The sequence below is a fragment of the Crocodylus siamensis genome, chromosome 15 (genome assembly GCF_052110815.1).
Source record: "Crocodylus siamensis isolate JL-2025a chromosome 15, ASM5211081v1, whole genome shotgun sequence".
Classification (NCBI taxonomy): Eukaryota; Metazoa; Chordata; order Crocodylia; family Crocodylidae; genus Crocodylus; species Crocodylus siamensis.
In genome coordinates, this window is record NC_143409.1 from 54863087 (window position 1) to 54874621 (window position 11535).

At 60.0% G+C, this 11535-nt stretch overlaps 1 protein-coding gene across 1 annotated transcript in view; it reads right to left on the bottom strand.

The window, feature by feature from the left end:
- Positions 1 to 1745, bottom strand: part of LOC149852945 (DLA class II histocompatibility antigen, DR-1 beta chain-like) — a 106336-nt gene extending 104591 nt beyond the window's left edge. The window contains exons 1-3 of the mRNA XM_090028485.1: positions 1596 to 1745; positions 1008 to 1219; positions 900 to 954 (exon numbers count right to left, since the gene is read on the bottom strand). Of these exons, the coding sequence (XP_089884611.1) occupies positions 900 to 954; positions 1008 to 1219; positions 1596 to 1701 (373 nt within the window). The 5' untranslated portion in view covers positions 1702 to 1745. The remainder of the gene's footprint in view (positions 1 to 899; positions 955 to 1007; positions 1220 to 1595) is intronic.
- Positions 1746 to 11535: the final 9790 nt, after the last annotated feature.

Below are 11535 nucleotides of genomic sequence, written 5' to 3' on the forward strand. Positions count from 1 at the left end.
CCCCACCCCGGGGAAAGGCTCCACAGGGCTGAGCTCCCTGGGTCCTGCCTGTGGCGCAAGTGCCCCTGCCTGGCCCCCCCGAAGGGCCTTGGGCAAAGCTCTTTGCAGTGACTGGTGTCTGGGGCAGGGAGCGCTGACCTCAGTCCTGGGTGGGTGCTGCGCAGCCTGCCCCCGGGCCCAGGGCCCACCGCCCCTCACCAGCTACAGCAGTGCTAGGGGTGGAGGGCCGAGCCCCCCGAGCCCACAGCTCCCATTGCTGCACCGCAGGCAGTGCCTGGGCTCCTGCCCGTCCTGACCATGGGCGACCCTGCGCCCCTCCCCTCCCCCAGCCCTGGGGGGCTGATGCTCCTGGGGCAGTTCTGCAACCCCGGTGTGACCCGACTGCCCCCAGCTGCCCCCTGCCCCAGGAGTGTCCCTGCAGCTGCCCCATGGTCGTGCCCCCGCAGGGTGACAGTGTGACCCTCAAGTACCACCCTGCACCCACCACCTGCCCCCCGGATCTGCACTCCCACCTCCTTGTGTGCCCCACCATGTGATTTCTTTCCCTTCCCAGTCACACCCGCCCCTTCCTCTGCCCGCGCCCCCGGCGCAGCTCTGCCCCTGCCTTGTCAGCGTGGGGGGGCTGTGGGGGGCATCAGCTGGAGCTCCTGCCCCCTCCCCCACCGCCTCCCTGCACCCGGGGAAGGCGCCGGACCCCCATGGACACCACGCTGCGCCCAGGGCCACGGGCCTGCTTGGACGTGCATCAAACTGAGCCGGGGGCACGGTGATGATGTTCCCAGCGCCCGCAGGGTGAGGGGCTGTGGGTGAGCACCCCAGGGCCTGGCCCCGCCCCCCCCACCGGACCCGCCCCCACCCCATCTCTGCACCCAGCGACTGCCCCAGACCCCTGGACTCACCGCTGCGGCCGATCATGTGGCCATGCTCAGCCACCCCGTAGTTGTGTCGGCAGAGCTCACCTTTGTGCATGTTGATAAAGTTCTCGTACACCCCGTAGTTGTGTTGGCAGATGTGCCCCGCAAGTACTCCAGCTCCTCCTTCTGGCTGTTGAAGTACTTGGCCCACGCCTCCGCCAGCTCCGTGTCAGCCACGAACACGCCCACGTCGCTGTCGAAGTGAGAGTACTGCTGCCGGTCCCAGATGTCCCGGCCCAGATACCTCACGCGCCGGGAGCCGTTGGTGTAGTGACACTCGTCCTTGACCTGGAGGAGGAAATGCTCTGGGGCGGGGGGACAGCACGAGGCGGGTCAGGGTCTCCCCACAGCAGACCCCTGGGGGCAGAGTGCCCCGGCAGTCACTGCTCTGGGACCGCCCCCCCACCCCCCGCCATCTGCACCCCTCCCGCCCGCCCCCCCGGGCTGCCCGGCTGCCCCCACCCTGCCCCCCCGTGACCCCCACCTCAGACCCTGCCCGTGCAGCACCTGGTGTCCATCGGGGGTGTCACTGCCCCCAGCACTGCCCCAGCCGTGCACTGCGGGTCCCCCTGCACACCCCCCCGACACCCCTGCCCCAGCCCCGGGGATCATTTCCCCGCCCAGAAAAGCCGCGAGCTGCGCGGCCCCAGGCCCTGCCGGCCCCCCCCACACTCTGTTCACCGGGGGGCTCCGTGCAATGGGCCACGCGGGTCCCCAGCACCGCCAGTGTCGCCAGCACAGCCCCCGCCCAGCAGCCCCCGGCCCCCGGCGTCCCAGCGGTCCCCATCGCGGCGCAGGGCAGAGCTGCCACCCCCTCGATGTCCCGACAGTGGGACGTGCTCTGCCCCGCTCCGAGCAGCAGCCCCGCGACGCTGCCCCACCCCGGGGACAGGCCCTCGCCACCCCGGGGACCAGTCAGCATCGGGGCGGAGCGGCGTCATCTGTCGCCGGGTGCAGCCGGGCTCAGGGGCCCCGCGCCACACTTGTCCCTGCTGCAGCAGAGTGGGTGCCTGCCCCCGCGCCGCCCTGCCCCGGGGCAGCTGGAGGGTGCTGGAGGGAGGGGAGCCCAGGGCCACGTCCACAGTGGAGCACGTTTTGCTCCCCGGGCCCCACCCCCGGGGGAAGCCCCGTCTCCAGGGCTCAGCCACCCCCGGGCTCCCTCAGCTCATCTCCCAGACGGTTCCCAAACCCTGACTTCTCCCCTCCCCTCTGCATTTCCCCCCACACCCTGTGCCCCTGGGCAGGGCCGTTCCCCCCACGGCACAGGGGGGAGCTGAGCCCCAGGCCCGGGCAGTGCTGCGCAGTGCGGTACACGGGGCTCCTGGGGCAAGGTCAGGACATGCACGCCCGAGTCCAGGCAACCTTCAGGACTGTGCACCCCTCTGCTTCCCCCGCCCCTCTGCCCAGCCTGCTGTGACCACCCAGCCCTGCAGACAGAGGTGCAACTGGGTGCTGAGGGCAGGCAGGATGGGTGCGCGGTGAGGAGTCCCAACCCCCCTGTGCACAGAGGGACTAGAGAGGGGTGCAGGGCTGCAGGGCTTTGGTCCCTGGGACCCAATTGAAACTGGAGAAAGGCAGGGCCCCGTGTCCCATCTCCCCCGAGCCCCATGCATGGCACCTGCTGTCTGGGGGGAGTTTGTCCATCTCCTCTGGGCTGCTGCTCCCCCTGCCGTCGCTTCGTCAGCACAAGGATTTTCTCCCATGAGCGGATCCCCCCCAGCCCCCTCCTCTCTGCCCAGGGCAGTGTTGCATGTGTCCCCACCGCCCTGCTCTCGCTGTAGCTGCCTGAGCTTGTGTCCACGGCAAGTGCCCCCAGGAGAGGAGCTGGCCAGAGAATGGGGCTTCCTCTGGGCCTGGCCCTGTGCACCCGCTGGCCATGCAGAGCACCAGGGGGGTCAAAGCCACCTGCAGTACAGGGTCTTGGACACCTGGACCAATGGTTGGAGCAGGAGTGGGAGAGGGGAAGTGGACCCCCTCACCCCACATGCTGAGCCTGTGCTCCCACCAGCAGCTGGTGAGGGGGCTGGCAAGCGGCCTCTTGGGGAGCATGGCACTTCGGGGGAGAGGATGGGGCCCTGACAACCCAGGACTTTCGGGAAGGAGATGAGGTTTTTGTACTTCACAACCTCTGTGGGGTGGAGGCAGACACCCCGCTCCCCCAGCGGGACACTCTCTTGCAGGAGACAGGAGGAGCAAGGGCGCCTGCAGGGACGTCCCAGGGCCACATCCAGCTGAGCAGGACCTGGCATGACCCGGCCCCAGGATTTTCCAGTCCCTGCCCAGCACTCGGCCACCCCAGGGAGGCTCAGCTGGGGATATTCCTCCTGGGAGTCACCACGGCACCCTGTGCACCCACAGGCTTTGGTTTCTGTCTCCACTCCTGAGGGGACATTGGGATCTGTGCGTCTGAACAGAAAAGTAAGTGAACATGGGCTCGTGACTCAGTGCTGAGAAGGGAGGTTCTTCCCTGGGCTATTGCAGAGTGGGGGGGGAAGGGGCAATGTTGGCGGGTTCAGGTCTGGAGGAGGAGCAGGGCAAGGGGGTCCCTGTGCAACCATCTCTGGGAGACTGCACCCCCGGCAGAGTCTGGCACTTGGGACCCCCTTGACCACAGTGGAGGCTAGGGAGCACCTCTGGGGTGTTTGGAGCCGGAGGGACACTGGTGCCCCCGCAGAGCAACGTCTCCCCCCAGTGCCGGCAGCCCCCGGGCAAGGACACAGCTGCAGAAATCAGACAGAGCCCAGCCTTGGGGTCTCCTGGCAGCAGGTCTGCCAGGAAACGGGTGACAATGCAGCCATGGTGCATGTGATTGGTGGAGACCCAGAGCAGGCACCGCACCCACTGGAAAGTCCCTGCCCCAGTCTGAGCCCTGGTCCCCCATTTCCTCCCCTATTTCCCCCGTCCCAGGTTCCTGGGAGCACGGACTGGGAACCCGACCCTGGAGAGCCCCCGGCGCCAACCCAGCGGGGGCGGGGAGCAGCTCCCAGAGCCTCGAAGCCACATATCGGGGAGCAGCCCTCAGCCTGGAGGGGGGCCGGGGTGGTGATAGGGTGGCCATTCGCCCTTTTTTATAGAACAGCCCTCTTTTCTGCTACTCTGTCGGGCTGTTGATACAAAACTGGAAGCCTTGATGTCCTCTATTTTTCTCTTGAGGCACCCAACCTTTAGATTGGCAATTGAACTTTAGATTGTTTTCATTGGTTAATATAGATGACATTTAATTAATCCTGTGTGTGTATTGGTCCTGGGAATGCCAACACAGCTCCTATTTGCCATGCTTCCTAATGGCGTCCTTACGTTATGGCTGTTGCTTGACTGTCCTCTATTCTTGAGGTACCTCAGTGGCAACCACAGCAGTGAAACCAAAACAGAGCTGCTCAGCAAGCCTTGCCTGGAGCAAGCTGCAGAGGAATTCTTGGTAGCAGAGCGCTTTCCCTGCCTACATTTCCCTTGTGAGACAGTATCCGGCACAGCCAAGAGCGTGCACACTGCCATGGGGGCTCTAAGGGGACCATTTTCTAATGTAACATGTGGCGGGCCAGTAGGGGGCGCTCCTGCGTTGAGCCGCCCCCCTCCCTGCACCCGACCACCTTCCAGACTCCGAATGCCTCCATAGGGGCGCCTTATGGTTGGCCGACCCCTCTCCCGGAGCACACTCGCTAGTCTGGAGGTAACGTCGCCCCCCACCACCCCGAGAAGGGACTGTCTCGGCCCTGTGTCCTCGGGGAAACACAGGCCTAATAGTCCGACGGGTACTCGGCCCGATACAGGCACTTGGGGCACTTCTCCAAGTCAGGGGGCAAAAAGCAAAGTCTCCCTTAGTCCGCAGACCTAAGAGGTCTCTTAGGCATAATTTAGACCCACCCCTCAATAAGTCTCCCACACCAGTCACAAAGGAGAGCTGTATTGGTTACAAGGGGTAGGGGAAACTAGGGTACAGGATTGAGCAATATCTTAGAAATCCTAGAGAGCAAACAGTGTGACTGAGGTAGACTTTTGATCACGGATCTGTGTTACTGCCAGCTAGATATCTAATCTGATTGAGTAGCTTACTCACAAGCATCTTCCAGAGGCTGGTTGAGTTTCCCCTCTGGAGTCTGGGGGTGAGAGAGCGAGCTAGGTTCAGATGGTAAGGCTCCTCTGTCTCCCCTGCTTGGCTGCTGCTTCACCTCATGGCCGAAGAGAGCCCTGCCTCCTCCCCCCACAACTTATATAGGCCCTGTGACCTCACTCACCTGGGCCAGTGGAGGTCAGCCCCAGCTGGCTGTCAGCCAACCAATTTGAAATACATCCCCTGTTACCGGTAAGGTTCCAGCTCCCCAGGTAGAAACCGAAACCCCTCACACAGGTGGCTGATGCCAGTCCCGTAGGCAGAGGGAGCAGGTTTCCCCCCTCCCTCAGGACTGCAGCCAGCTCAGGTTAACTAAAGAGACAGGCTGAGGTGTGACTCCTCTGTGCTGGGCCTATTTTAATTTCATTGTCACAGTGCAGAGATTTTGGGGAGAAACCAAGGTGGCTTTCTGCCACAATGAGGAGCAGGCTCTGGTGTGCCAGGGTGATGTGGATGGTTAGCAGTTGGCCTGGCCTCACTGACCATGCTCCTGCTGCAAATCCTGAAGGATGTGCAGCAGAAGTGGCTGGCGTGTTCAGTGAGGCAATTGTAGTAGCAGCCATGAGCAGGAGAAGAGAGAGGAAGGATAGGCAGGGTATAGGCGGAGAGCAGGTGATAGAGCAGGGCAAAACCACAGAGACAGAGGAAGGCCTATCCTTGCCCTATTCTATTTTGTGGACCTGCCCCAGCCCTACCCCTGCCTCATCCGGGTCACCAACTTCTCAAGCTGGAAGGCATGTTGACACATCCCTGGGTCCTGGTGCATGAGCCTCGCCGCATCGCTGGTGGTACAGGCAAACTGCATGGGGTATGGGCACCTTTACCAGATTCTCTCTGGTCCTCGGTCTGCTCTAGGAGGTTGCAGAGGCCTCCGTAGTTGGGGGCCACCCGGGGGGGGTTAGCGCAGCAGGAGCTGGATGTTCCTGACTGAGAGCCCCACTCAGAATCCAGGTTGAGGACTGACTCCAGGAGATTGATCCCCATCCGCTTTTGGGGGCAAATGTCATCCCACTCCTGGGACCGCTTGCAGCGCTTGGAGGGCAGGCACTCCATCTTCCCATTGTCAGCCTCAGTGGGCAGCGGAGCAGGTGGGGGGGTGGGCCCCTCTGCCGTCTTCTGTGCCTGATGCTGGAGAAGCAGGCACTCTATTTCCACCCCATGGCACACAAGTCCCACGGATAGGATGGAGGCAAGAGGTTTCATAGATTTCATAGATTTCATAGACATTAGGGCTGGAAGGGACCTCGGGAGATCATCGAGTCCAGCCCCCTGCCCAAAGGGCAGGAAGTCAGCTGGGGTCATAGGATCCCAGCAAGACAAGTCTCCAATTTACTCTTGAAGGTGTTCAATGAAGGTGCTTGAACCACCTCCAATGGCAGACTGTTCCAGACCTTGGGGGCTCAGACAGTAAAGAAATTCTTCCTTATGTCCAGCCTGAAACGGTCTTGCAGGAGTTTGTGACCGTTCGACCTCATCATCCCTTGGGGCGCTCTGGTGAACAGATGTTCCCCCAGATCCTGGTGGTCACCCTTGATAAACTTATAGGTGGCCATCAGATCACCCCTGAGCCTACACTTTTCCAGGCTAAAGAGTCCCATGGCTCTCAGCCTGTCATCGTAAGATCTGTTTTCCTGACCTCTGATCATGCGCGTGGCTCTCCTCTGGACTCTCTCAAGCTTCTCCACATCCTTTTTGAATTGTGGAGCCCAAAACTGGACGCAGTACTCCAGCTGCGGCCTCACCAAGGCCGAGTACAAGGGGAGAATGACGTCCTGGGATTTGCTCGAGAAGCATCTATGGATGCACGCCAGCATTTTGGTCGCTTTACTAGCCGCAACATTGCATTGCAGGCTCACGTTCATCTTGTGGTCAATGATGACCCCCAAGTCTTTTTCTTCTGTAGTGCTAACCAACGTAGCACTGCCGAGCCTATAAGGGTGCTGCAGGTTTTTCCTCCCAAGGTGGAGAACCTTGCATTTTTCGGTGTTAAACACCATGAGGTTCTTGTCTGCCCATTTGCTGAGCTTGTCCAGGTCAGCCTGGATCACCCGCCTATCTTCTGGCGTGGATGCTTTGCCCCAAAGTTTGGTGTCATCGGCAAACTTGGCCAGTCCACTCCTGACTCCAATGTCCACATCATTGATGAAGATGTTGAACAGGATGGGTCCCAGCACAGAGCCTTGAGGGACCCCACTGGTTACAGGGCACCACGATGACTGACTGCCATCAATCACAACCCTCTGGGTCCAACCACAGAGCCAGTTTCCCAGCCAGTGGATCGTGGTGGAGCCAAGGCCACAACTGGGCAGTTTGGCCAAGAGGTGATCATGGGATACCAGATCAAAAGCTTTTCTGAAGTCAAGATATATGACATCAATATGGTCACCTGGTCATAGAAGGAAATGAGATTGGTCAAACAAGACCTACCCACAACAAACCAGTGCTGGCTGTCCCTTAGGATGTTAGCCTGGGCCAGTCCCTCAAGGATGGCCTCCTTAATAAACTTTTCTAAGATCTTCCCCAGGATAGAAGTCAGGCTAATGGGCCTGTAGTTAGCCGGATCCACTCTCCTCCCTTTCTTGAAGATCGGCACCACATTGGCCTTCTTCCAGTATTTGGGCACTACACCAGAGTGCCAGGAGTTTTCAAAGACCCGTGCCAGGGGCTGGGCTATGACGCTCGCCAGCTCCTTGAGTACCCTGGGGTGCAGATTGTCAGGGCCAGCTGACTTGAAGGTATCCAGCTTCTCAAGGTGTTCCTTCACGAGGTCAGCATTGATGGAGGGTAGGGGATCCCCATCACCCAGATTTCCCTGTCCCATAGCAGGCATGGGCATCCCACGGGACTGATGAAAGACTGACGCAAAGTACCTATTTAATAGGTTGGCTTTTTCCTGGTCATCAGTTGTCAGTTGCCCCATCTGGTTTAGCAGGGGTCCAACATTGCCCTTGCTTTTCCTCCGGCTCCCCACATATCTGAAAAAGGACTTTTTGTTGTCCTTGATGCCTGAAGCTAGTTGGAGTTCGGTTGCAGCCTTGGCTTTGCTGGTTTGCTCCCTGCAGGACCGGACCAGCGCGGAGTAATCCTCCTTGGAGGTGGATCCCGTCCTCCATCCTTTGTAGGCTTTCCTTTTTAGCCACAGTAGGTCCGCTAGGTCTCTGGAGAGCCAGGGGGGCTGCTGTGCCTTCTTGCTGCCTTTCCTCCATGTTGGAATAGATTTAGCTTGTGCACTGAGGATTGCTTCCTTGAGAAGCAACCACTCTTCTTGAACTCCCATCTCCCTGGGGTCATGGTCCCTGAGGGCCTGACCGACTAGCCTCTTGAGCTTGTCAAAGTCGGCTTTTCTGAAGTCAAGGACTTCTGTGTTGCTGACTGACTTGCCAGCTTTACGGCGGATGGTGAAGGTGATCAGCTCGTGGTCGCTGTCACCCAACTTCCCATCGATCACTATGTCGCAGATTAGGTCATCCCCCATAGCCAGTACCAGGTCGAGCAGCGCTTTGCCTCTCGTTGGCCCATAGACCTCTTGGGTCAGGTAGAGGTCATCCACGCATGAGAGAAAGCTTTGCGCCCGCTCAGATTTAGCTGAGTGATCTGCCCACAAGATGCCCAGGTAATTGAAGTCACCCGTGACAACCAAGGTCCTGGAGCAAGCGGCCTCAGTCAGTTCCCGGGCAAGCTCCTGGTCAAGCTCGGGACTTTGAGTGGGAGGTCTGTAGTAGACTCCCACCGTTGTGTCCCCTGTGCCGAATTCCCCATGAATTTTTACCCAGAGGGTCTCTAGCTGTCCATGCTGGTCGCCAACATCAGCTTGCAGGGACATGTAGCTTTCCTTCACATAGAGAGCTACACCCCCACCCCCTTTTGTCAACACAATCCCTCCTGTACAGGGTATAGCCCTCTATACCCGAGGTCCAGTCATGGGTGGAGTCCCACCAGGTCTCCGTTATCCCAATGACATCATATTTCTTTGCACTGAGCAGGAGGACGAGCTCGTCCTGCTTGTTGCCCAGGCTCCTGGCATTAGTGTACAGGCAGGCAAGTGTGCCCTTGGGGGCTCTTGCCTTGCCCACAGATTGTGCCAGGGCTGGGGCAGGGGTGGGCTCCCTTAAGTGCCCCCTTAAGTGCCTTGGTCCGCTGGCTTTGCAATGGCTGTTCAGTGGGCCAGCAGTGGCAGTAGTCCCCCCATCCCCCAGCGGGCTTAGTTTAAAGCCCGGTGGAGCAGGTCAGCCAGCCTGGCTGAGAAGAGCCTCCTCCCCAGGGGAGAGAGGTGGAGGCCATCTCTTCCCAGCAGCTTGCTGCCTCTCTCTCCAAAGAGCAGGCTGTGGTCATGGAAGCCAAACCTTCCCGATAACACCAGCGCCGCAGTCTTTGGTTCACTGCGTGGATCCTCCTCTCCCTCCTCAGCCCATAGCCCGAGACTGGGAGGATCGACGAAAACACCACCTGAGCTCCCAGACCCCTAAGCCCCGCTCCCAACTCCCTGTAGCACCTCATGACCTGGCTGGGGGTGCTCCGAGCCGTGTCATTGGTGCCCACATGAAGAAGGAGCATGGGGTAGTGGTCTGTGGGCCGGAGGAGCTGCGGGATCCTCTCCGCAATGTCTTGGATGCGGGCCCCCGGGAAGCAGCAGACTTCCCGGGCTAAGGGGTCAGTGAGGCAGATTGCCCCCTCAGTGCCCCGCAGGATGGAGTCTCCCACAGCAAACACCTTACGCTTTGTCTTGGGGAGAGCAGGGCCAGTAGCTGCGGTCGAGCCTGGGTTGCCTGCGGGAGATGGCAACTGCTCGGGCTCTGCTGGGGCTGCAAGAGGTGCGAACCTGTTGCTAAGCTCCGGCGGGGCAGTGGCCTTGGTGCGGCGGGCGTTCGGGCCCTTGACCACCTTGGTCCATGCCCCTGACTGGGCAGAGCGGGAGGTCCCAGAGTCCTCCTTAGTCCTGGAGGGAGACGGAGCTCTCCCCTGCGGCTCCCGGGGGAGAAGGGCCTGGCAGTAGGAGTCTATCTCCTGCTCACAGTCCCTGATGGCACACAGTCTCTGGACTGTGGCCTGGAGCTCCTCCAGCTGGCGCGCCAGAGACCCCAGTAGGGAGCAGACCCCGCAAGGGGAGGTGGCCATGCTCCTGGGCCCCAGAGCCTGAAAAAGGGACAGGCAGCCCCTGCAGCCAAGAACCAGGGGCTCCGTCTGTGTGGAGCCCGGAACCATGGGCTCCGTCTGGGTGGCCGTCTCTGAGGTGCCCAGTGGAGGGGCCGCAGAGCCCGAGGGGACCCTCGGGGTGCGGCGCGTGCCCATCCGTGTCATGCCTCTGGTAGGCTGGCTACGGCTGGGGCTGGCTATGGCTGGGGGGGGTCGCAGGCAGGGTCTCGTGCCCTCCCACGCCCTCCCCTGCGTGAACTCCATGCTAACTCAAGCGCCTGTTTACACAGCCTGGTCGCGCGGCTCCGGTCGCGGGGCTCCCTGGGGGGCTGGGCCAAGTAGGGGCCTGGGTGGGGGCTTGACCGGCCCGGCACCAGGCAGCGGCCTCCTCCCAGCAAGCGAGGAGTTAACCCCTTCCCACCACGAGCCCGCTTACCTCCGGCTGTGCTGGGGGTTGGCAGGGGGCTCGGCGGCTGCTGAGGGGGTGTCTGGGGGGCTTCGGGGGAGTGGGGGTGCAGCGGGCTTCACCCGCGCGTCTCTCACCGCTCCAGAGCCTACCTGAGTCTCACCGCTTCAGAGCCTACCTGAGACTGCTCTGGCATCCCCTGTGTGACTGGGATATCCTCAGTCATGGCGTGAGGTGGTGGGGTCGCTGGTTGGGTAAGCAGGGTGGGGTCAGGCTCCCTGGTGTTAAAGATCAAAGTCTTTGATTTTGCATGCCGATGGCAAAAGGTCAGAGGTTAACACAACGAATTGTGTATCCCTCTGTAATAACAGTGCTGCATACACACACCCTTGTCTGTGCCTCATCCAGATTACTCGAGCTCCCTACAGAAGAAAAACTAACCTTGAATTGTATATAACCCAGTCAAAAAAGATACTGTACCTATGGTAATGAGATAAAAGTAAGGCTCCAAATTAGCTAACTTTAATGAAACTGTAAAATCAGAATAATACACCGTGCTTGCTCTCTTGTGACCAAACAGGCTCAGTACCACCCAAACTAAAAGAAAGCCCCGCCTTTTCTAAAAGTTACGCTTGTGCTGTAATCTGAACAGACAAAGAAGACACAATTGCCAGCCCGTTAATTATTCATGCTTGGCGTGTAGGAATTGGCCACCTTGCCAAGTATAACTTTGAAAGCATTTCCTCCCAAAGTGGAGAACTCTGTGCAACCCCAGGAGACACAGTCAGCGATTTGGTCAGTCGCCGACATCTCCCCGCCATCGATACTTTTTCAGGCATATTCGTTTGCTGTCGGCTCGTCTGTCTTTCTCGTCAAGAGCTCTCAGAGGTCTACGGACCACAGTAACTTGTTTGTTTCTCTTGAGATCTGTATCAAGCAGCCTGTAACCTGAGTGGTAAACATCTGCATGC